This window comes from Alosa sapidissima, chromosome 12, assembly GCF_018492685.1.
Source record: "Alosa sapidissima isolate fAloSap1 chromosome 12, fAloSap1.pri, whole genome shotgun sequence".
In the NCBI taxonomy this organism is placed as follows: Eukaryota; Metazoa; Chordata; class Actinopteri; order Clupeiformes; family Clupeidae; genus Alosa; species Alosa sapidissima.
This window is the reverse complement of record NC_055968.1, coordinates 36,049,009-36,074,164: the sequence shown is the minus strand read 5'-3', so window position 1 is coordinate 36,074,164 and position 25,156 is coordinate 36,049,009. Positions and strand designations below refer to the sequence as shown.

The 25,156-nt window shown below is 45.5% G+C and overlaps 3 protein-coding genes across 5 annotated transcripts; 1 reads left to right on the top strand and 2 right to left on the bottom strand.

Moving 5' to 3' along the window:
- Positions 1 to 161: 161 nt before the first annotated feature.
- On the bottom strand, positions 162 to 3,484 carry LOC121678163 (zinc transporter ZIP3-like). 2 transcript variants are annotated; one of them, XR_006021175.1, is made up of 4 exons: positions 3,397 to 3,484; positions 2,171 to 2,509; positions 390 to 1,462; positions 162 to 354 (listed from the first exon to the last, which is right to left on the bottom strand). XR_006021175.1 is itself a non-coding variant. In XM_042057445.1 (3 exons), the coding sequence occupies exons 2-3, from the start codon at positions 2,375 to 2,377 to the stop codon at positions 731 to 733; spliced, it is 939 nt and encodes a 312-aa protein (XP_041913379.1). In that variant the 5' UTR covers positions 2,378 to 2,509; positions 3,397 to 3,484; the 3' UTR covers positions 162 to 730. The 2 variants fall into 2 exon arrangements, 1 of the variants encoding a protein (XP_041913379.1); XM_042057445.1 differs by having other exon boundaries at positions 162 to 1,462.
- A 491-nt stretch (positions 3,485 to 3,975) lies between these two features.
- sgta (small glutamine rich tetratricopeptide repeat co-chaperone alpha) lies at positions 3,976 to 11,251 on the bottom strand. 2 transcript variants are annotated; one of them, XR_006021058.1, is made up of 13 exons: positions 11,142 to 11,251; positions 9,947 to 10,097; positions 9,753 to 9,856; positions 9,567 to 9,657; positions 8,741 to 8,840; positions 8,512 to 8,616; positions 8,270 to 8,408; positions 8,099 to 8,161; positions 7,957 to 7,994; positions 6,619 to 6,888; positions 6,256 to 6,474; positions 5,938 to 6,223; positions 3,976 to 4,614 (listed from the first exon to the last, which is right to left on the bottom strand). XR_006021058.1 is itself a non-coding variant. In XM_042056556.1 (12 exons), the coding sequence occupies exons 2-11, from the start codon at positions 10,044 to 10,046 to the stop codon at positions 6,363 to 6,365; spliced, it is 1,122 nt and encodes a 373-aa protein (XP_041912490.1). In that variant the 5' UTR covers positions 10,047 to 10,097; positions 11,142 to 11,251; the 3' UTR covers positions 3,976 to 4,614; positions 6,352 to 6,362. The 2 variants fall into 2 exon arrangements, 1 of the variants encoding a protein (XP_041912490.1); XM_042056556.1 differs by lacking the exon at positions 5,938 to 6,223 and having other exon boundaries at positions 6,352 to 6,474.
- Positions 11,252 to 11,727: 476 nt separating this feature from the next.
- On the top strand, positions 11,728 to 24,489 carry thop1 (thimet oligopeptidase 1). Its single transcript, XM_042056555.1, has 13 exons — positions 11,728 to 11,879; positions 12,971 to 13,177; positions 14,313 to 14,461; positions 15,238 to 15,348; positions 15,457 to 15,559; positions 16,185 to 16,345; positions 17,005 to 17,140; positions 18,694 to 19,060; positions 20,631 to 20,832; positions 22,615 to 22,801; positions 23,434 to 23,562; positions 23,720 to 23,856; positions 23,976 to 24,489. The coding sequence occupies exons 1-13, from the start codon at positions 11,867 to 11,869 to the stop codon at positions 24,135 to 24,137; spliced, it is 2,064 nt and encodes a 687-aa protein (XP_041912489.1). The 5' UTR covers positions 11,728 to 11,866; the 3' UTR covers positions 24,138 to 24,489.
- Positions 24,490 to 25,156: the final 667 nt, after the last annotated feature.

Here is a 25,156-nt window from a genome sequence, read left to right as displayed (position 1 = left end):
AGATAAATAATTTAGTGTGCTTTCCTGCTAATAGGCACATCCAATCATATCTGAAAGATTATTGATGAACTAACTTTTCTGCTGTAATCTGAGCAACACATTAGGACAGTACTGTAGATTATCCACATTTTTAAACAAAACATCTACTGGTAAATAATGCCAACATACATCAATAACAGTGCACAGTATGCTAAAAGATGGCTATTACACTTCTCCCTATGCTAGAGTTCTAGTGCTCTGCAACAGTAGACCATCGACCACCTCATAAATGCTTCTTTACAGGCCCACACATGAATGCACGTTATGTGCCAGTTATGTACTCCATACACCTGCAGAGTTCTTCTTAGATGTGCCCTCTCCTGCAAGGGTTCCTGCAGAGTTTTTCTTACCTCTCCTGCAAGGGTTCCTGTAGAGTTCTCCTGTAGAGTTCTTCTCAGATATGCCCTCTCCTGCAAGGGTTTTAGTGTTTGACTTTTGTAAACAAACAGCATGTTAGAAAAGAGCGAAAAGAGGATAGTGTGTGACATGGCTTCCTTCATGAGACATCATTAGGCGAACTTCATACTGGAGCAGACACAGCAGGCAAGGGGGGTCATAGGGGTCATAGGGGTCAAATCTCCTCTCTGACCGCCTCACTCCGTCCTTGGTTAATTTAAAGAGGCCAGCTGCCTTGCGGTAACACCAACAAGTATTTCCTTTGGATGTGCTGGTGTGTGTGTGTGTGTGTGTGTCACCACTTGATGAAGACGAGGCCTGCCAGGATGCCGTAGCCCAGGATGAGGAAGAGCACCTTGAGCAGCCGGTCGTGTTTGTCCTCCAGCTCGCGCGACAGGATCTCGAAGAAGGTGATGAAGAGGAAGGTCCCGGCCGCCATGCCCTGCAGCACCACCGACACAATGCTGCCCGCCAGGTTCTGCGCCGTCTCGATGCCCATGCCCAGTCCGATGCCCACCGGGATCATCAGGCTCACCGTCACCGCCAGCTTGGTGGCGTCCCGCATGGGCAGCCCGGCCTTGGCCACGCTGACCCCGAGCGCCACCGCTGCCAGCGTCTCGTGGACGGCCACGCCGATGAAGAGGCTGCCCAGCTTGGCGCCGTCCTCCTGAAGGCCCAGCGCGAGCCCCTCGAACACGGAGTGGGCGGAGAGCGCCAGGACCAGGCTGGCGAGGCGCAGAGGGCCGGCGCGGGCCAGCTCGGCCGGACTGAAGTGCCCGTGGTGCCCGTGCCCCGCCGCTGCCCCCCCGCGGGGCGGCGCGATGAAGGGCGTGTCGTACTCCGAGTCGCTGCCGGCCTCTGAGCCGCCCGCGTTGAACGTCTCCAGGTCGATGAAAGACGGCCGCTCCTTCCGGAAGGTCAGAACAGCCTGCTCCACGAACACGGTGAGGAAGAAGCCGAGCATCATCATGGTCTCGGCCAGAGGGTAGTCCGTGCTGACCTTCACCGCCTTCAGCACCTCTTCCACCTGGAGGGTTCAATGGATGTATACTAATTACATTTACATTACTAACTAATGGATGTATAGTAATGACATATGCATTACTAACTATGTGTGCAATGTAGGTAGGTACTAATGACATATCCGTTACTAACTAATGGGTGCAATAGATACTGATTACATATACATTACTAACTAATGGATGTATAGTAATTACATATGCATTACTAACTAATGGGTGCAATAGATACTGATTACATACACATTAACTAACTAATGTATGAACAACTGGGGCAGCCATGGCCTACTGGTTAGCGCTTCGTACTTGTAACCGGAGGATTGCCGGTTCGAACCCCGACCAGTAGGCACGGCTGAAGTGCCCTTGAGCAAGGTACCTAACCCCCCGAGCGCCGCTGTTGTTGCAGGCAGCTCAATGCGCCGGGATTAGTGTGTGCTTCACCTCACTGTGTGTTCACTGTGTGTGTCACTAATTCACGGATTGAGATAAATGCAGAGACCAAATTTCCCTCACAGGATCAAAAGAGTATTTATACTTATAGTTAACTAATTACATATTACTAAATAAATGACATTAATTACATATACATTACTGAATAAATATATTTTCTTTAACCGTTATCCATGTGTGGTCTTTGTGAACCTTCCGAACCTCCTTCAAACGCGCAGGTCAGTTAAAGAGTTTTAAACGCGCTGGTCAGTCCTCTGTGAACCCACCTTCTCCCTGACCGCCGGCAGCAGAGCGTTGAAGCAGGTGGCCAGGAAGACTCCGCCTCCGAAGGCGTTGCTAAAGGCCACGGCTCTCCGGTACCGCTGGGCCTTCTCGCTGTCCACTCGCATCACCCTCACGGGCACCAGGATGCCCCCGAGCATGAGCGCAAACACACCCAGCAGGCACAGGATCTTAGCTACCACCATCTCCATGGTAACACGCTAGTAATGGCCACGGTCAGGAGACTCTGTTGCTCTGCAAGACGCTTAATTCACCGCCACTGGCCAGTACTGTCATCTCCACTCTCCTCCTTTGATGTACACAGACGACATCCCAGCTTCAGCCTACAAAGCGCAGTTCATAAGATAGTTCATTAAGATCAAACTCTACCATCATATGTTGATGACATTCTCATTTTCAACCTGTTTACAGTAATCATTTCACAGAATGTCTTTCTCTGTAGTTCTGCCTTTGTAAACACAAAAGTTTTGAGACTGCATATAGAGATATATTAATCAGACAAGTTATATCATGATATTAGCATGTGCCTCTCTCAAAAAGATATACACTTTCTCACACCTGCTGATGAGCTCAGGGTCGCCTTGGCTTTCAGTGCAGGTTATTTAGTCACGGTTCTCTAACGAGCTAGGTTAATAAATGGCTCGACCACAGATGTGAGAGGAAATAACGTGTCAGCAACCTGTAACGTTACCATTTTGTTCATCACTACTAACTCTGCTAACCCGCATGGAGACATTAATAACATTAGATTCGTTTAGATGAACGTAAATACAATCAAATATATGTCCAGTTCGATACAGTGCATCATTAGCTACGTTTGCAATTTCCTCGTTAGGAGACAACAAGGAAACAAGAAGCTAAAATCTGATAACGCTAGGTTAGCTAGCTAAACATCTGTTTACGAGTTAGCAATAGTGACTCTGGTGGTATAAACACAAATAACGGGGGTTAACCGCAATAGTGACTGAACAGCTTGGGCGAATTTTCAACCAAGAAATTGCTTGCTAACTCAAGCTGATGTAAACAGAGGCTGTTCACCTGTGATAGCATGCTAGTAAACTAGTAGGTATTTAGTCGTCATCAGCGCATCTTATTTTCAAACATTAACGTTACTCTTTTCACATTTAACGTTACCACACCACGCTGCAGCGAACTCCTTAGATATAATGTGTATTTAGAAATGTTGTACATCGAGACATGGTTAATCTACCTGTTTCTTCCTCCTCGGATACTTCCTGCTGCTTGGAAACGCTGTTGCACCTGTCCTGTCAGCCTTGTGCAGCCAGTCAGCAATGGAGGATGTGACGCAGAATACCAAAATAAGAGGTCGGTGTAGAATGCTGCTTGTAGCCATATCAGTGTGCATGATCAGATTCAGGTCAGTTCCCAGTTTAAAAAGAATGATTAATTCATTAATTTCTATCTAAATTAAATTACATTTTAACAGATCATATTTTTGTGTTTAATACTAGGAGAACATGTTTCATTCTAGTCAGCAGTGACTGCTACTGCCGCTTTGGTGCATTGATAAAGTTGTTATTCAGTGACATAGACACTTTTGATTTCGCTCATTAATATTAGTCCGTCTGATTATTAGGTCATTAGACAGCAGTGAAAAGACTTCAGTCAAATCTTGCAATGACAATAAAACGACTGTGGCGTGGTAGCCAATACACAATAGGTCTAGTAATGCTGCGAGTTATATTGTACAGCCATGCCATGTGCTCGACAATGAAGAAATGTACAGCATTGTTTCAAAATGAACAGGAAGACCCTTCAGTTTACGATGTAAAATTTCCAATTTCTTTTATTCAAAATGACAGTATTGTGGGACAAAGAAAAAGAGGGGCAGTTGTCACATGTTGATATACTTTCATAAAACTGTCACAATTGGACTCCAACTGTGCAATATTAACACACTGCTTCAGAGAAGAACAAAATAACCTTCAAATGAGATGACAATACTTTAATCTTATGTGGCATTCCACGTTACATTGGCTCCCCGGTCCTACGCCATGTCACCCCCCTTTAGTACAGAACAGTGTCTGTACCCCAGCCTCCCCGGCAGCCTAAGATGGGGCTCCTTAGCAGTCTACAAATCACTCACTTGCAGATCATTCCTTCCGATATGACAAGGTTCAATGGCAAATGTTAGTAGCCCCATGTTATATTCATATACACACAGCAGGTGCTACAGTGAGGGTGTCTGAGTGAGGTGCTCGGATCCAGCTGCAGTCCAGACACCTGAAACTAGATCTGTCATTCCTACGTGATTCAATGGGCAGGACTGGAGAAGTCAAAGACTGGGGCCAGGCGTGCTCTTTTATACTCCTGTCATAAACCAGGGTTTATCCCTGGGGTAGCAAGAATTATACAAATAAAAAAAACGGACAGTCTGTCTTCTGGAGTCCTTGCACAAGCCATTCACCTTTAAAAAGCAAAGAACAGGCCTAGGTTAGTAGCACGTAGACCAACCCCCAAACCAATAATGTACTGTGATATAAAAACTGCTTATGTTATGGCATTTGGCAGATGCTTTTGTCCAAAGCGACCTAGAGTATATGAACACTACATGAGTTAAAAAATAATAGTTTCAAATAAAGTTTGAAAGTCTACATTAAGCATAATAGTAATATTAATACTAACAATGACAATATCAATAGTTTAATACTTAAGTTTGACTGCTGTCACTGCAGTGGTGATGGCATTAAGGAGGAGATGAAGCTACAATGAAGGCCACATCCAAAATGAGGCCACAAAAACAACCAGAGGGGAATTTAAGTGGGTAATAATAATTAAAAGTGTCAACTGCTCATGAATTTTCAGTAACACTTTATTTTAAGGGGTCCTTGTTGCAGGGTATCTACATAATGAAGTAGAGTGTAACAACCTATGTAACAATATGTAATATCACATATTTATGTTGTCCATGCATATATTATATGTAATATCACATACTTGTGTTGTCCATGCATAATGTATGTTTGTGTACCTACAGACTATTAATGCATGTGTAATAAGAAGTGCTTTTTACAATACTTTGCCAGAGTGGCCTCTCTGTTTGGGGAAGGTGAAAAAGTGGCTATGGGGTGAAGTTTGGGACTCTTGTCACCCCAACATTAAAGCGCAACTCCGGTTGTGTCGATGCACTGGAACAAGGACCCCTTAACATTTTCAAAAGTACCCAGACAATGCTAGCTGGGGTTTTAGGACCACAGCAGTGAACAAGTGACAAGCTCACCATGTGGGATTTCTTGGCGGGCTGGTGAGGGCTCACCTGTGAAGGGAGGGGCTAGTGAGGGCTCACCTGTGAGGCGGTCAAGGCTAGTGAGGGCTCATCTGTGAGGCGGTCAAGGCTAGTGAGGGCTCACCTGTGAGGTGGGAGGGGCTAGTGAGGGCTCACCTGTGAGGTGGGAGGGGCTAGTGAGGGTTCACCTGTGAGGTGGGAGGGGCTAGTGAGGGCTCACCTGTGAGGCGGTCAAGGCTAGTGAGGGCTCATCTGTGAGGCGGTCAAGGCTAGTGAGGGCTCACCTGTGAGGTGGGAGGGGCTAGTGAGGGCTCACCTGTGAAGGGAGGGGCTAGTGAGGGCTCACCTGTGAAGGGAGGGGCTAGTGAGGACTCACCTGTGAGGTGGTCAAGGCTAGTGAGGGCTCACCTGTGAGGCGGGAGGGGCTAGTGAGGGCTCATCTGTGAGGTGGGAGGGGCTAGTGAGGGCTCATCTGTGAGGTGGTCAAGGCTAGTGAGGGTTCACCTGTGAGGTGGTCAAGGCTGGTGAGGGTTCACCTGTGAGGTGGTCAAGGCTGGTGAGGGCTCACCTGTGAGGTGGGAGGGGCTAGTGAGGGCTCATCTGTGAGGTGGTCAAGGCTAGTGAGGGCTCACCTGTGAGGTGGGAGGGGCTAGTGAGGGCTCATCTGTGAGGTGGGAGGGGCTAGTGAGGGTTCACCTGTGAGGTGGTCAAGGCTGGTGAGGGCTCACCTGTGAGGTGGTCAAGGCTAGTGAGGGCTCACCTGTGAAGGGAGGGGCTAGTGAGGGCTCACCTGTGAGGTGGTCAAGGTTAGTGAGGGCTCACCTGTGAGGTGGTCAAGGTTAGTGAGGGCTCACCTGTGAGGTGGTCAAGGTTAGTGAGGGCTCACCTGTGAGGTGGTCAAGGTTAGTGAGGGCTCACCTGTGAGGTGGTCAAGGCTGGTCGTCATTGCTGGAGCTGGGCGGCCGACTGCGCATCTGACTCCGCAGCATCTCAATCAGCTCTGGGTTCTGTTGCTGCATCTGCTGGGCAAACTGCTGGCCTCTGTCACACACACACACACACACACACACAAAATCAGACTAAAGCAAGACTTGCTTAGCAGGATCACAAGTCAGTCAGTCAGTCAGACAGCGTCTTCTGATGCCAAGTCACTTGAAAACAAGTCAGTACTTAAATGGGACTCACGCCTGGATGAGTCCCGAGAGGTCGTTGGGACCCGCTCCTCCTGCTGCTGTCGCTCCTCCTCCAAGGCCTCCTCCTAGTCCTCCTCCTAGTCCTCCTCCAAGGCCTCCTAGGCCTCCTAGGCCTCCGAGTCCGGCGCCAAGTCCGACTCCTGGTGCTGCCTCCGGTCCAGCTCCTGGTACTGCGCCTGGTATCGCTCCTGGTACTGCGCTTGGTACCGCTCCAGGTGCTCCGGGTGCTCCAGCATAGGCTCCAGACATCATCCCAGACACCCTGATCAACGCAAGACACCCTGATCAACACAAGACATCATCCCAGACACCCAGATCAACACAAGATACTACGGTTGATGATGTGTACAGTAAAATGTTGCGATATGTGTGTTTGTGTGTGTGTGTGGGGGGGGTACATATTGCCATATGTCTGTACAGAAATTACATAGCCATAGCCATTCTGATCAACATTATCCCAGATACCCTGATCAACACAAGACATCATGTCGGTCAGATGGAATAATTACAAAAAAATGTACAGAAACTTGGTGTCAATGTATCGATAACTTATCACCAGCAGAACAGCTGCCATGTTGTGCCATCTCAATTCTTTTTTTTTCAACCCCTACTCAGCAGCGGCTTTAAATAAGACTAGCAAGTTGTAAAAAGCAATTGAGTTCAATAGTACTGGTGTCCTCACAAATAGATATTATGAAAGATAGAGGCCATGCAAGCCAGATGTAAGCTACAATACTATGGCAAGCCATCATGAGAGCCACACAAATCAGTCAGTCCTTTACAAGTCAGATGTAAACAACTGAATTACAATAAGCATTACTATGTGCAAGAGAACACTAATTTACACTCTAACAGTAGCACAACAGTCCAAGTCCCTACACTCGGTGGCCATATTCTAACGCCTTTTGGGCACTTAATATCGGGCATCTATTTTGGCAGAAATGCGCGTGTGCGAGGCATCGCGACACAAACCTTGCTCCAGCGGCGGGATCACAACACATGATTGGCACGATGTATTCACAACACCCCACATGATTGGCACGATGTATTCACAACACCCCACATCACTTTTTTTCCACGGAAGGGGCGGGATACGCGTAGATAACTTAACTGCCATATTGCCGTTCCAAACTAACCCTATGCATTTCTATGGAGGGGTTTGAGTGCTGTGTCCCCTCATTAGAAAGTCTCTGGTTTAGGCAACAGTCTGAGTTTAGTTATGTTACACCAAAAGCAACCTAATTCCACCTTACTTTACTTGAACCACACAAATGTCAAAGTGCACTAACCAGAGGACAGAGGAGATTAACACAGCATCCATATTACTCACAGTTGTTGAACTTGAGGATTATTCATCAGATTTGATGCCTAATGGGGGAAAAAAGTCAGTTTGTTTCAGTTAACATTTCAAGTCACAGGTGTGAATGATCCAACCTAATTTTGTAGAAGTAAGTCCAAGATGTCACCCTCACCATGTTCATGAATCCAGGATTACTGAGAAGGCCGGCTAGGTCCACTCCACCCATTCCCCCTGTCTGGAGAAGATAAGCGTGGACAGTGAGAAGCGCTGACGAGGCAGATTTGAATGCTCGGATAAGTCTCATGGTTTAACGGACATTACAGATGTCACACCAAACACCTACTGGACTTGGGGTCTCTTTCATCTTCTGTTCTGCTATTTTCAAGTTGGATTTGTACGTGTCGTTGTCCGGGTCCAGCTCCAGTGCTTTCTTGTAATAGCTAACAGCCTCTGTGTGTTTGTTTAAACTTGCCAGCGCCAGCCTGTAATTGAACAAGACCATTGGCTTATGTCACATCTGTGCACCTTAGCGCGAGTCACAGCACCAGTCACATAAAAAAGAAAGATATGGTAAAGCATAAGTACCCCATTCTCCCGTGGGCTTTGCTGTAGTTTGGATCAATCCCAATGGCTTGTTCACAGTCTTGGACAGCTCCGGCATAGTTTCCCAACTTACTATATGCAGCAGCCCTATCAAATAATTCAACTATGCAATATTACAGACCAAACATATTCTACAGCAATGTCAATCTGTGCAAAGGCAAGATAGCATGACTGAAGCCAAACTTATGAGGGTAAAAGTGTCAGTCTATACCTGTTGCAATAGTAAACAGCATTTTCAGGGTTAAGTGCGATAGCCTTTGAGTAGAACTCCACAGCAGCGCTGAAATTCTCAACTTTCATTTGGTCGTTACCTGTAACAACATACAATGCACTACATCAGTGACATCATGACTTATTGTTCCCCCTGTGACAACATACAACACTACATCAGTGACATCATGACTTATTGTTCCCCCGGTAACAGCATCTATCCTTAGAGTCACTGACACTAGCAGATGGTGACTCACTCAAGCCAAGACTAGGCTATTTATACAGCGCATTTCATACACGGGGTAATTCAATGTGCTTTATATAAACAAAAGCAAAGAATAACAGTAAATAAAAGTATGAAAGGACAATATTGTTTTAAAGTACATATTAATGTAGTAAAGTACATAAAATACAGCAATTAAAGACATAGAAGACACAAAGTAGAATATTTAAAAGACAGAGTGTATAACAACGTACGGTTACTGGAACACAGCCAACAACTTCACCTTCTGCTTCCTCACCTCCCCAGTTCTACTGATGCACTAAATTTAGTAATAGATCAGCTAAACCAAACTCACTGATCAGCTAAACCAAACTCTGATCAGCTAAACCAAACTCACTGCTCAGGTGATCTCACAGCTCTGATCAGCTAAACCAAACTCACTGATCAGCTAAACCAAACTCACTGCTCAGGTGATCTCACAGCTCTGATTAGCTAAACCAAACTCACTGCTCAGGTCATCTCACAGCTCTGATCAGCTAAACCAAACTCACTGATCAGCTAAACCAAACTCAGTGAACAGGTGATCTCACAGCTCGGCCCATACCTTCAGTTTTGAGTTGCTCAGCTTCTGCAATCTGCTCGGCTGAAGGAGAGTGCACCCTGGAGTTGTTTTCCGCTTGGGAGGCATTAGGACACTGCAAGTAAAAGGCAAGAGAGGCACTTGTTGTAACACTTGTACACAAATGCACAAACATTATACGTAACAGAATGTTGGGTTGTTATTACACACCTTTGCTGTGGCTGAGGCAAAGATCTCTGGTAAGGTCTGGGTGACAGCTAGACTCTGGTCCTCCGTGGAAACGCTGAAGGCCGTCTCTAGACACTGGATTGCAACTGGAACAAAGGTGTGTCAAGAGTAAACATTGGTGCGTGACCTCCAACTTCAGAAATGCAATCCAAAACACACACATCATATTGAAGTACCTTCTAAACTCTCCTGAGTGTCCGACGACAACCCGCCGGAGTTCACCTGGTCATGAAGGAACTGAATGATGGAGAACGCGAGACGTTTGGTATCCGTCATCTTTCTTGGAGGATGAAACCTCACAAAGTATCAAGAGTTGTGTGAGTACACCTGAAATGGTGACAATCAAAACAAGGCTGTAAACGACCTGTAGGACCACCTTCAGATTGCAAATAAGGCTCTGACTGGCTCATATATTGATAAATGAAAACAGTCGTGTCAGATCCGTCGTTCTCTTATTGATGATTGCTATTTATTTATTAGTAGCCTATTTGGCATGCCGTATGCCTAGCCTCCGTTCTGACATCTTTCCGTCAATATTATTGTGAGATATTAAATGCTAAGTTAGTGGCAATAGGAGGTTGCGAGCGAAACACATTGTCAGACATTGTGGAACAGTAGACAACTTCTCTGATTAGAGAAGCATTAGGAAACGTTAGCCTGCTAGTGCTAGTTGGCTAATATTTGCAATCTAGCAAGGAAGTTCTAGAAGGCCAACTTCGCTTATCCTTACCATAGATCCTTACGCAACCATGGCGTTATATCTACTGTCCTTATATTATCAAAACATCAGTTAACTTATCCTCAAGCCAGACTACTGACTCCTTAAGCATGGCTATGATTACAACTAGCTAACTATGCAAGTACATGATTTGCTATGCTGCCTGAGCGCAATAGCTAGCTAGCTATGCTAGATCTAAATAGAAGCTGGATGCATCACAGAAATTTCTAGTCCTAGCTAACCCACGCCGGTGAACTTCCAAGTTAGCTAACATAGCTAGCTAGCCTGTTCTATCAAAGCACTGATACTTGGGCTGTCAGTTGAACAGAGTTCATATGAAACTATTCAGAATGGCAGATAATATTCTTAGCAAGCATACTCTCTGAAAAGCAACACGAGCTTTTTGACATTTTGATAATTTTACGAAGCTAGCCAACTTGTTTAAGCCATACCAGCTGTAATATAGTAGCTGCTACACAGCTCGCTAGTCAGCTAACAATGGTTAGTTCAAATGAGTCATTAAAAATAGCTACACTGCATCTAAGGGCAAATGCGAACATTATGTATCAATATTGTAGTGATAATGCACATATCCTAAGATAGCGAACCAGTGCGTCCCGTTAGCTTGTCATCTAACGTTACTCTTGCCTTACCAGTTGTCTTGCTGTCTCACTTCAAAGATTCCTTGCAGTATGGTGTAAACCTAAGGTGTAATATGAGAAATACGGCATGTGTGAAACGTCACATCCAGGGAGGAATTGAGTTGGCGACCCACCCAGCTAGGGCAGATTTCTCACTAGTAGTTGGAGAAGTTAAAATGACAACACAGAGAAAATCATAAACATGACAAACTTGACATTGACATTCAGTGTTCAGTCGTTGTTTTGAAAGTTATACGTATGCCGTTTGCATGTGCGACACACAACTTAGGATCTGATTTATTAGCTTTGCATCTGGTTGGTACGTTAGTTGACAGTAAGCAGTGTTTGTTTGCATGTGTGAAACAGAAAACTGAAATTCTACTAAATAAGTCTCATATTTCTGAGGAAAGTATAAACTGTCACTGGCAGCATAATTTTGTTATGACGATGGTTTGTGAGTATTCCATGACTTTACATTAAATAACACTCAATGTAGATCTATACTGAGATACTGAGCATGTTTCGTCATCTTTATGTCTTCTTTTATTGTAAAAATGATGGCCAATTTGACTGAAGCTTGAAGATGACTGGCAAGTGTGCGGAGCGGTGCGGAGGACCTTAATGTGATTGACACATACTCAGGCCTATCGTTTAGAAGAGCGTCGGAAGGTGGGGCGGTATCAGTGTTGAGGAACCGCACACAGTGGAGCACACGCTGCAACTCAGTTGTTTAAATTATGGCACCCACAGGTGAGTAACAAGGGATTTATGTACATTTTTTCTGACCATTCTGTTACATGAACTTTAAACCGTAAAAGAGTAACACCGCAAATTGTGGCTATTATACCGACCTGTGTCACAGTGGGTTAGACAACTTTCAGGCTAACCCCTGTGAATGGTCTAGGCTAGCGGGCTAGCATGGCTAAGGTTGTACGGCTAGCTAATCAGTTGGCTAACTGTTTGCGCAACCGGAGCGATGTCGTGCGGTGTAAATGTTTGCCCCATCACTGGGTACACTGGTACAAGCTCCGTGGATGTATACTATGTCAACCTTCGATGTATCATTTGTTTTGCTTGTATCTTGGTTCTTGTTTTGCGAAATGTATGTGGTACTGTCAGCTAACGGCAGCCTTTCATTAACCCATTCATTCATTCACAGGACGGTGTTAATTGTGTTGATGGCTAACGTCAGCTAACTGAAATGCTTTGTCACAGCTAGTTATGTAGCTATTGTTCACAACACACATTATTTGTATTTCGTTGGTTGGAGGGAGTCCACGGCCAGCGTTGGCAAATGTAGTAAATCTGTGCCTGTCTGACAGTCCGCAGTTTGGCCATTCTAGCTCGCCTTAACAATCCAAACATTAGCTTTTGTTCAACTAACCCGGGTGACACCAATTTACAGTATTACACTTGCGTTGGTAATATTGATTACATTTCAATATTTCTCTACGTTTCTGTGTGTTAAATGTGCACTTTGTATCCCCGTGGGTGTATGACGTGTGCAAAATGACCATTATAGACAAAGTAGGTATCAGAAATAGTTAGTTGTGTGTAGGAAACTCTGTTAGTGCTAAGATATTTGGATTAGACTCCTCAACTATTTTCCTTTGTTAACTCCCTGATCACCTGTTATTTCATGCCCTGGCACGCAGGCACAGTATATGTTTCTTTCTTGACTAATTAGCATTAAACCCTGTAGTTTTCTCCTGGATGTAGAAACAGGCTCCCCCTGTTCTTATTCATATATCTTATGCTTATACATGTATCCCTTTCCCTGCGTTTATACATGTATCCCTTTCCCTGCGTTTATACATGTATCCATTTCCCTGCGTTTCCAGGAGAAGTGGTGTTTGGAACGCAGACTCGTGTCTGTGCAGACAACCGTCTGCGCTGGGACCTGACCCCGGAGCAGATTCACCAGCTGTCCGACGAGCTCATCGCTAAGACCAAGCAGGTGTACGACACCGTGGGCTCCCTGGACCTGGACAAGGTGACCTATGAGAACACCCTGAAGGCGCTCGCTGATGTGGAGGTGGACTACACAGGTGAGTAGAGAGGAGGGGCGTCCAATAACGAGGGGACGCTCAATAACAAGGGGACGTCCAATATCAAGGGGATGCTCAATAACACCACTTGTCAAAAAACACCAAGTGCACAATATCAAATACAGATGAACTTCAGTTTGACTCCAAATCTTGTGCCAGGACTTCTGAACTGATGTTGAACTGTACATTGCCACTCTCAGATATTGCACTGGCTGCATTACACCATAAATTGCATCATAAAAATTACAGCTCTATAAAGTCAGGTATATATTTGTCTGAAGACTTCCTCTGTGAACTATGCACTGCATTATATTGGGTGATTATTATTATTTTTTTTTTTTTACCAAATGATCTGGAAGGCACACAGAAGCCTGTGTGTGTAGTAGTAGGTGGATGCTGGCAGATGGCGAAAACAAACCTCTCGTTGCGTAATCCGTCCAGCCCACTACAACCAAACTTAGCATTTACTCTGCGGCTATTGTAAGCGGCACAGAAAATCTGAGTCAGCTGAAATTCCGTATGCAATGGTATAGACTGTTCAGCAGTTTTCTACATAAAGGCTAGCTTACCCACATGCGCCTGACAATGGCATTGTTCCGCAGGTGAAGCAGAGCCAGAGAGAGTAAGGTGTGTGTGTGTGTGTGTGTGTGTGTGTGTGTGTGCGCTCACTGGAACACCTTTCTGCTCTCAGAAACCACACCATGTCCACACCATATTCATATAGTGCACACATTCATTTGTTTGATTGTAGGACCCAGGGATTTGGGACAAATGGGTTCCCCTTTCACTGGCATAACAGCAAGCAGCATTTGAAAAAGAGCCGTGTGACATAACAGCAAGCAGCATTTGAAAAAGAGCCGTGTGACATAACAGCAAGCAGCATTTGAAAAAGAGCATTGTGGTATAACAGCAAGCAGCATTTGAAAAAGAGCATTGTGGTATAACAGCAAGCAGCATTTGAAAAAGAGCATTGTGGTATAACAGCAAGCAGCATTTGAAAAAGAGCATTGTGGTATAACAGCAAGCAGCATTTGAAAAAGAGCATTGTGGTATAACAGCAAGCAGCATGTGAAAAAGAGCATTGTTTGATGGCCCTAAAAGGTGTGACTGATGCTCATCCCCCCCCCCCCCTCAGTCCAGCGCAACATGTTGGACTTCCCGCAGCATGTGTCCCCCTCCAAGGAGGTGCGCACGGCCAGCACGGAAGCCGATAAGAAGCTGTCCGAGTTCGACGTGGAGATGAGCATGAGGGAGGACGTGTACCAACGCATCGTTGCCCTGGAGGTCAGAACACACACCGTACACAGACACACACACACACTTACATCCACATCTTCTCCGCCTGGAGGTCAGAACACACACCGAACACACACACCCGCTTATGTCCACATAAGTATAAGTATATATACTCTTTTTATCCCGTGAGGGAAATTTGGTCTCTGCATTTATCCCAATCTGTGAATTAGTGAAACACACTCAGCACACAGTGTACACATAGTGAGGTGAAGCACACACTAATCCCGGCGCAGTGAGCTGCCTGCACGTTTCCCCAATAAACTGGGCCATATATTATATACACACACACATACACACACACACACATATGTATACATGTGTGTGTGTCTTAACAGCAAGTTTGGTCATACCACCAGTAAACTGGTATAACCAGACCCAAATTAACAGTTTACATGTTTCCAATAAGCACAAAAAAGGTATGCATATCATCATCAGAAATTCAGAATGTGTTGCTTAGGAACCACACCTGTGAACATTCTATCGGTGCCATCGTTAGAAGTGTGTGTTGTGAAGTGGCATATCACCTTTCTGGAAGTGTTTCCACAGCTTCCCTTAGCTTGATAGTTGGCCAGGTTTCAAATTGAACTGGAAGAATATTTATCAGTATATTTGGTATTTATCAGTATATTTGGTATTTATCAATGTATTTTGTATTTATATGAATTCTATTGATTTGTATCCACCTGTATACCTGTAATTTTATTGGTATGTATCCACCTGTATACCTGTAATTCTATTGGTTTGTATCCACCTGTCCATCCCAGAGGAAACTGGAGGACGGAGACGCGCTGACCACAGAAGGGAAGCGCTACATCGAGAGACTGATGAAGCTGGGCCGAAGGAACGGCCTGCACCTGCCCAAAGAGACCCAGGACGTGAGTCAGGAACAAACACAAACAAACACGACCACAACACAAACAAACAGATCAACACCAGCACCATGTCTCCATGACTAAACCGTCTGGTGGCCAAACTTTTGACAGGAGATCAAAGCCATCAAGAAAAAGCTGAGTAACCTGTGCATCGACTTCAACAAGCACCTGAACGAGGACACCACCAGCCTGCCCTTCAGTCGTGATGAGCTGGGTAAACACTGACCTCAGCACAGTCTCACTCTAGTCTCACAGCTCTGCTGACCTCAGCACAGTCTCACTCTAGTCTCACAGCTCTGCTGACCTCAGCGCAGTCTCACTTTAGTCTCACAGCTCTGCTGACCTCAGCGCAGTCTCACTCTAGTCTCACAGCTCTGCTGACCTCAGCGCAGTCTCACTCTAGTCTCACAGCTCTGCTGCCGTCTCATGACATGCAAACACAGCTTAACGCTGATTTGAATTAGTCAATATTTATTTTGGCTGTGTGTGTGTTTGCATGCTAATTCTAGTTATGTAGATATGTAGAACTATAATATGGACATATTGATTGTAAATAATACACAAAGTACGTTTCTAATAGTGAATGTTTAGTTTGAATAGTGACTAATACATTTTACACGGCACGCAATATATATGCGATTAAAAACAATTGATCAACACAGACAATAAGCGCAGGGATGTTTGGAACAGGTGCAGCTGTTTGTCATGCTGTTTATATGCTGTAACTGCTTCTGTGACTGGTGCACATGTGTAGTCTGAACCTGAGACCGTGTGGTAATAATGATGAGCAGGAAGTGTATCGGGCCTCAGTGTGTGACGGGGAAACTGTGTCCCCGCAGGCGGTCTGCCGGAGGACTTCCTGAACTCGCTGGAGAAGGACTCTGACGGGAAGCTGAAGATCACGCTCAAGTACCCCCATTACTTCCCCACCATGAAGAAGTGTCACGTGCCCGACACACGCAAGAGGCTGGAGGAGGCCTTCAACTCCCGCTGCAAGGAGGCAAGCACACACACACAGGCACACGCACGCGCACACACACACACTCTCACACGCACACATACAAGCAAGCACACACGCACACGCAAGAGGCTGGAGGAGGCCTTCAACTCCCGCTGCAAGGAGGCATGCATGCACGCACACACACTCGCACACACGCACGCGCACACACACAAGCAAGCGCACACACACAAGCAAGCACACACACACGCAAGAGGCTGGAGGAGGCCTTCAACTCCCGCTGCAAGGAGGCAAACACACACACACACACACACACACACACATTTATATTTACTGATATGCTGTACCAATGACATTGCGAGGAGACAAGAACAAACGACACACCGACTTTTACACACGATTGTCATAGTTTTTTTTTTTTTTTTTTTTTATCAACAGCGAACCTTTCAGTTGTAGCCAGAGGTCATCATCACATTCCAAAGGCAGCTTATCTCTAACTAAGAGTCATACTCACCTGTGCCATGGCAGTGCAATGCGATAACCAGAGTTGATGCTGTTGGCTGTCCATGCTACTCCAAAGGGACACTACTTCAGAATCAACTGAATAACTATTTGTTTTTCTTTCTTAATGTATTTATTTCTCTCTCTCTCTCCTCTCTCTTCCCCCCCCCCCCCCCCCCCCTCTCTCTCTCTCTTAACAGGAGAACTCTGCCATCTTGAAGGAGCTGGTCCAGCTGCGAGCCCAGAAGAGCGCCCTGCTGGGGTTCAGCACCCATGCGGACTTCGTTCTGGAGATGAACATGGCCAAGTCCTCCAAGAAGGTGGCCACCTTCCTCGGTCAGTTTGCACAAACACACTGAGACACTTTCACACTCACTACTCACACTAACTGTAGTAACCGAGTGGTGTAACTTTTAGTGAAACCACGCACAGACAAGGAAAACAGTTTAGGCACTTTTACTGGACTTCACTTAAAGGAGAATTCCGGTGTGATCAGATTCCAAAAATAATTCAGTGGAAATGCATGGATTCCAGTTTCTTCCAGTAGCAGCAACTGGAATCCATGCATTTCCACTGAATTATTTTTGGAATCTGATCCCTTATCATACCTGTTCATTCTTACTCGTTGTTTGACTTATCGTGACTAAATTCAAGATGGCTGCAAACGCTAAACTTCGTGAAGATACTGTCTGTATAAATCGTCTTGTAAGTAAACTACCAGTGCTTTTTCAAAGTTCTCAATGTCTCGTTTTAAATGTCAGGGCCCTCGGAAGTCTACCAATGAAGTGTGGAGATACATTGAGCCTCGTAAATGGGTGTAAAACAGTGATTTATTTGCATGGCTAGCCCGATGCCGAAGCACCACTATTGAAAAAGCTGTTGGTAGCATCGGCTAACTAGCGCCAGATTTTGGAGTGCAGGGGACAAGCCGAGATGGGCTATGAGACACACGTTCACACTCGGTATCATGTTTCAATACACTTTAGGTCAATATCACACCGGAATTCTCCTTTAACTGCAGCCAAACATGATACACAGGAAGAACACGGGGGAAACGATACACACAAATAAGGTTCCTAGGGGAAAACAGCCCTCTTACTAGGCCTACACATTTCACTATGCAACACTAACATTTTCACACTCACGTTCACCTACATTAAGGCCGATATTCTGTATGCAGAATAATTAGGCTTTAAATAACATATGATCTCGCCCATGCTTTACTTGCCGCATGAACAACACACTCATATAAAGTGATATTAAAAATGGCCTTGCATGCTACGCAAAGGCTTGAAATAATGTTGATGTAAAAAAATGTATCGCAGATATTAGAACCAGTGAGGGCAGAAGTGCAGCTGTGTGGTGTGTTGGGTTTAGAACCAGTGAGGGCAGAAGTGCAGCTGTGTGGTGTGTTGGGTTTACAGTAGAACCAGTGAGTGCAGAAGTGCAGCTGTGTGCTGTGTTGGGTTTACAGTAGAACCAGTGAGGGCAGAAGTGCAGCTGTGTGGTGTGTTGGGAGGGCAGAAGTGCAGCTGTGTGGTGTGTTGGGAGGGCAGAAGTGCAGCTGTGTGGTGTGTTGGGTCTGCATGCTGCTTGGGGGGTTGGCTTGACTCCTGCAGCTGAGGTCTGGGGTTTACGTGCATCACTAGCACATGGGCCCTATTGCCAGATGATACTTCACAACTTCCTTTACTGATGCTGCCCATGACTCAAATGGTCATGTTTAGTGTTTGTTTGTGTGTGTGTTTGTGTTTTGTGTTTGTGTTTGTGAGAGAGAGAACAATCAAGGCACCTTACACATTTTTTATATGTGAGGAGAAGCGGTTGGTCATCCTGAAGCTGATTTTGTGTGTGTGTGTGTGTGTGTGTGTGTGTGTGTGTGTGTGTAGAGGAGCTGGCGCGTAAGCTGAAGCCGCTGGGCGAGGAGGAGCGGTCAGTCATCCTGAAGCTGAAGGAGCAAGAGTGTGTGAAGCGCGGTCTGCCCTTCAGCGGGGAGCTGCACGCGTGGGACACACGCTACTACATGACCCAGGTGGAGGAGACGCAGTATGCCGTGGACCAGAACACGCTCAAGGAGTACTTCCCCATGGAGGTGGTCACCCGCGGCCTGCTGGACATCTACCAGGAGCTGCTGGACCTCACCTTCGAGCAGGTGGAGCGCGCCCCAGTCTGGCACGATGACGTCACGCTGTATTGCGTCAAGGACCGCAGCAGTGGACAGGTGGTCGGACAGTTCTACCTGGACCTCTTTCCCAGGTGAGGGTGTGTTTGTGTGTTTCACCTTAATTGATGCTGTCTGAAATGATATGTTGTACTAAAGTGTAAATACTTAAAGGATAATTCCGGTATTTAGCACCGAGTCCTTTTTCTGGTTTGTCTTGGATGAGCTAGAGTGGTAGACACAGAAATGTTGACGTTGGGTCCTGTCTCGACTTTTTGACTCGTTTTGAGTAACCTTTGACTGCTTCAGAATGGCTTGCTATGGGCATGCACAAACATGTCCTTAAAAAAGTCTCGTTTTGAGTAACCTTTGACTGCTTCAGAATGGCTTGCTATGGGCATGCACAAACATGTCCTTAAAACAACCTTTAACAACCCTTAACGTTCGTTTTCAAAACTGCAACTCAGAGTAGGTAGTGATGTTCGTTGATGTTCCAAAACAAGTAGCGTATCGAAATACAGTTTCTGTCGTGTTTTATTTGGCATTTTGGAAAATCCTATTGATTTCTGTTGGAAGACTCATTGCTCTTTGATATTACTGCGCTACCGGAAGCGGCAAGTGGGGCTGTTTACATTCGGTTTTAGTTTTTCCGCAAGACCTTTTTTTACTGTTTATGCTTCAGACTCAAATATCGAGCGGAAGTTTATACGCGGTTGTGAGGTATCTGAAAAAATAGTTCCACAATAGCAAACGAACACCACTAACCACTCGGTGAGTTGCACAATTTTGAACGTTAAGGGTTGTTTTAAGGACATGTTTGTGCATGCCCATTGCCAGCCACTCTGAAGCAGTCAAAGGCGATTCAAAACGAGTAAAAAAGTCGAGACAGGACTCGTCAAAATTTGTCCACCACTCTAGTTCATCCAAAACAAACCAGAAAAGGGATTCAAAGTGCTAAATACCGGAATTATCCTTTAAGGGCACCAGAATAGACATTGAGCTGTTTTGCTGCTGCTGCTACTGTTGTTGTTATTGTACTGTTGTTGTTGTTGTTGTTGTAGTACCAGTGTTTCCCATACATTGACTTATTTGTGGCGGCCCGCCACAATATCAACATTGACCACCACACAATGATTTTCCATTTTGTACTATTTCAATTGGATGGAATTCTTTCATTGTAGAGCTATGTGCACCTTTGTAAAGCCTCTCCTTGTTTCTCTGTCTCTCAACGAACCTACATGCATGTTTAAAGACAACATTAACAATCCTGCAAGGCATAGAAGACGACTAGAAGGCTAAACTCTGCTTAAATCTGGTTAGCATCATAACCCCGCTGCGCTAATTTGTTAAAAACTTTTGCATTCAAGTTAATTCTGCAAACCTACCACCACAAATAGAATTAAATTCTGTGGGAAACACTGTTGTACTGCTGTTGTTGTTGTTGTTGTACTGCTGTTGTTGTTGTTGTTGTTGTTGTTGTACTGCTATTGAACTGTTATGTTTTTGAGACCAGCTTCCTTGGCTATTGAAATTTATTGTGATTCCTTATTTTGTTACATTACAAAAACAAATACAAGGCTTATTGTGACTTCCCACTGTATTAACAGTGTGTGTTTCTGCATCTTGTGTGTGTGTGTGTGTGTGTGTGTGTGTGCCCACCCGTAGGGAGGGTAAGTACGGCCACGCGGCGTGTTTCGGCCTGCAGCCGGGCTGTCTGTTGCCGGACGGCTCGCGTCAGATGGCCGTGGCCGCCATGGTGGCCAACTTCAGCAAGCCCACGGCCGACGCCCCCTCCCTGCTGCAGCACGACGAGGTGGAGACCTACTTCCACGAGTTCGGCCACGTCATGCACCAGCTCTGCGCTCAGGTACACACACACACACACACACACACACACACACACACACACACACACACACACACACACACACACACACACACACACACACACACACTCAGTACCCAACACACTCACCTACACACTTACGCACATACCCTACAGGGCTCTACACTAACATTTTTTTTCAGGAGCACTTGTGCGCCCAAGTTAAAAAATTTAGGATCACAGACAAAAATTTGGGAGCATAGTCAGTTCTGTACTTAACTTACACATAATCTAACATTATACTGCAGCTAACAGTTAAACATGCCAGTGCACCAATTGCGAATATTAAGAATGACTGACAACATTTAGGCTAAAGATCAGTGCCTACTTTATTTTCAGTCTGTTCTATTTTCCTACATTTTGTTAATGTAAAATAATATAATACATTGCCATATTTGCATTTAGCCTGTATATCAAGTATCCTGCCAAATGTAGGCTAATTTATTTATTTGTGAATCCATCTATAGCTAATCCAAATATGCCCATGACCTATCTGACTGCATGCTGCCTAATACTACTACTAAAACAGTCCATTTTCTCTTCCACAAAACCCAACATAGTCTAATCAAGGATGTATGTTTTATACTTTTAGTTTTTATTTGAAATATCTGCATTGATGGGGGCAGTAGGCTAACGTTAGGTCTACTTTCGTTTTGCACTTCAGCTTGTATTCGGTGTAAACAAACATACATGCGTAGAAGCCTGGAGTTGTCAGTAGCGTTCTACCTTTGAATAAAATGGGAGTATTACGGGAAGCTACTTTTGTGCCTGTTCGCTACAGCTATATTTTGCATATTGCAGCCAATACGTCAACTGGGCTAAAAGGCATGTTAGGTTACCTTTCCTTCTCTCACTGCATTCTCAGAATCTCATCCTGTTCCTCCTATATCCAATGAATTCGGTGGATAGAAGAACTCATTTCTTCAATCTTTGCATCTTGGCTGGCTAGTCTAACTTTCCGCTTTTTCTGCGCGCTCTTGGATTTGATAGAAGCGACTACTAGCGAGTCACAACGCGAAACTGCTAACGTTGATGGGAGGTGTAGTTTTTATGCTGCATTCGTGACGTGATTCTATGGTTTGCACCAGTAATGTTTCTCGATGTTGCGGTGTATTTTGTAGACAAATATTGACATGGTTAGAAGTCATTCACACCAGTGCGCCTAAATATTTTTTTGCACTCGCACGGCATAATTTTTACTCGCATGTGCAAGTGAAATGGGCGCACTGTAGAGCCCTGCCCTATAACCTTACTCACTTACACACACACACACACACACACACACACACACATATATATATATATATATATATATATATATATATATATATATATATATATAATATATTACTTACACACATACCCTATAACCTTACTCACTTACGCGCACATACGCACATACACACTCAGTACCCAACACACTTGCGCACATACACTATAACCTTACTCACTTACACACACACGTACACACTTGCGCACATACCCTATAACCTTACTCACTTACACAGTCAAGTAAATGTTCATCTGATAACATGCATTTTGCAGATGCACTGTAAACAGGTTTCATATGCAGATGCATGTATCTAATAAATTGTTGGTCATGCTGAGGTGGTAAATGGCTGTAGATTTGCCATTGTGTCTCTGGTTAGACTTCTGTTTGACAGTCAGATATTGAATCCACACCCCTGGTATGAATTCACAGTAAAAGCCTGTTAGTGAGTGTGTGTGTGTGCTGAGTGTGTGATCTGTGTGTGTGTGCTGCAGGCGGACTACGCCATGTTCAGTGGGACGCACGTGGAGCGTGACTTTGTGGAGGCTCCGTCCCAGATGCTGGAGAACTGGGTGTGGGAGCGCGAGCCGTTACTGCGCATGTCCAAGCACTACAAGACCAGCGCCGCCATCCCCGACGAGCTGCTTGACAAACTCATCAAGTCGCGCCTCGCCAACACCGGTACCATACGCACACACACACACACACACACACACACACACACACACACACTTATGATGGTAGAAGGGATGCAAGTTCATCTAACACCATATAATTTGAAGTAATTTAGTATTTCCATCGAGCAGCTAGTTCACTCCGTTTATGTGCACTTTGGGAAGTGAGAATATGTTGGAAGAAAATAAAACGGAAATTTAACGGAGCGAAAACTCCCTGTAAATGTGCGTTGCATGGAAAGTCCTGTGCTGTGATCTGAGCATGCTAATGGCCACCTTACGCCTAACAACTTTGACTAGATTTGGGAAAGATTCTTGAAAGATAGTAGTCTTTTAACTAATGCCCCCCATTCAAGCTTTACTCAAAAGACTCTAATCTTTCAAGAATCTTTCCCAAATCTTGTCCAAGTTGTTAAGTTTCAGGAGGCCGTTAGTTGCCTGGAATCATGAGAGTTGTGCTGGAGTCACGGCGTGCTGGGACTTAACTCGTCTGTCTTTAGAAGTGAGAGGGTCTGAGACTGGAGTCTTTCAATTTTTTTTCCCAAAATCTTTGCAAAGTGTGTCAGTGTAAAGAGGGCTTAAGCTGACTGTGACTTCCTCCTGTGTTTGTGTGTGTGTGTGTGTGTGTCCTCTCTGCAGGCCTGTTCAACCTGCGGCAGATCGTCCTGGCCAAGGTGGACCAGTGTCTGCACACCAAGTGTGGCGTGGACCCCGCTGAAGAGTACGCCAGGCTGTGCCAGGAGATCCTGGGTGTGCCCGCCTCATCCGGTAAGACCCTCACGCCACCTCGCCAGTTTAGACCCCCACCTCTCCACCTCTCCACCTCCACACTCCTAGTTCTGCTCTGTGCTTGGTTGAGATCTGATGGTTTAGATGTTGATTGGTTGAGATGTTTGGCTGAGAATTGCCTGCTCTCCTTCCTCAGGTACCAACATGCCCGCTACGTTCGGCCACCTGGCAGGAGGGTACGACGCCCAATACTACGGGTACCTGTGGAGCGAGGTGTTCTCCATGGACATGTTCTATGCCCGCTTCAAGCAGGAGGGCATCATGAACCCAAAGGTAATGATCTCCTCTCCTCTGCATGGCACACATCTTTTAAGCGTTCGAGTGTCTGCTGGTGAATTAAACGTGTGTGTGTGTGTGTGTGTGTGTGTGTGTGTGTGTGTGTGTGGCCGCAGGTGGGTCTGGACTACAGGAAGTGTATCCTGCGGCCAGGTGGCTCTGAGGATGCCACGGAGATGCTGAAGAAGTTCCTGGGTCGCGAGCCCAAGCAGGAAGCGTTCCTCTTGAGTAAAGGACTAACGGTGGAGGTGGAGGCCGGCACCCCCTGTGCCTGTTGACCACACACACCTCCCCCTCCACACACCCCCCCCCCCCCACCCCCCCCCCGCGGCTCGGGAGAGACCAGCCCACGCGGCGCCACAGACTTTTCACCTTGTTTTCTAAACAAATAAACAAATCGGCGAACAAGCGAAATTTATCTCAACCTCAGCCGTGTGTCGACCCTCCTCTCGTACGGCTCCAGTGTTCCTTCTTTTTTTCAGGCAGTTTGGAAAAGTTGTTTTAAAATGTGCTGTTGTATTCAATACAGGTCAGAAATTACAAAAAAAGAAACAAAATAAAAAATGTTGTGGCTCCTTAATTATTTTATCAGATGTTTCACAGTAAATAATAAAGTTGCATCATCCTCTATGTCTGTGCCGCATTTATTTTGAACGAGTTGTTTTAGTTTTGTCACATTTCACTTCTCAAGAACCACAGTGAGTGCAGCACGGAACATACAACAGGAACAGCAGAACCACAGTGAGTGCAGCACGGAACAGCAGAACAGGAACAGCAGAACCACAGTGAGTGCAGCACGGAACATACAACAGGAACAGCAGAACCACAGTGAGTGCAGCATGGGACATACAACAGGGACAGCTGTGTGGTCACAAATGCAGCATCAAGTCAAACAAAACACACTAAACTAAAACAGTGAAGTCAAATGTTTAGAGGGTTGATGGCTTATGGACCTGACTCTTCTGGAGTTTCCTGAAATGGTTGTACAACCTCTGAGGTAACTGGAGAGAGAAGATAAAAATGAGACTTTATCATTTAATCATGGAAGCTGTTCAATGTCCCTCTCGGTGAAACCCACCCCTGATCAGCTGCTGTCTCCATGAGCTCTGACGGGTGTTTATCAGGGACTTTTGTACACGCAGGTTTTGCTGCTGTTTTGCCTGTCTGCCTTTAGCTGGTCTCTGATCCTATACTGTACACATATGTGTCTGTCTCTCTAGCTAGTCTCTGATCTGAGGACATCGTGTAGAGATGTTGTCTGTCTCTCTAGCTAGTCTCTGATCTGAGGACATCATGT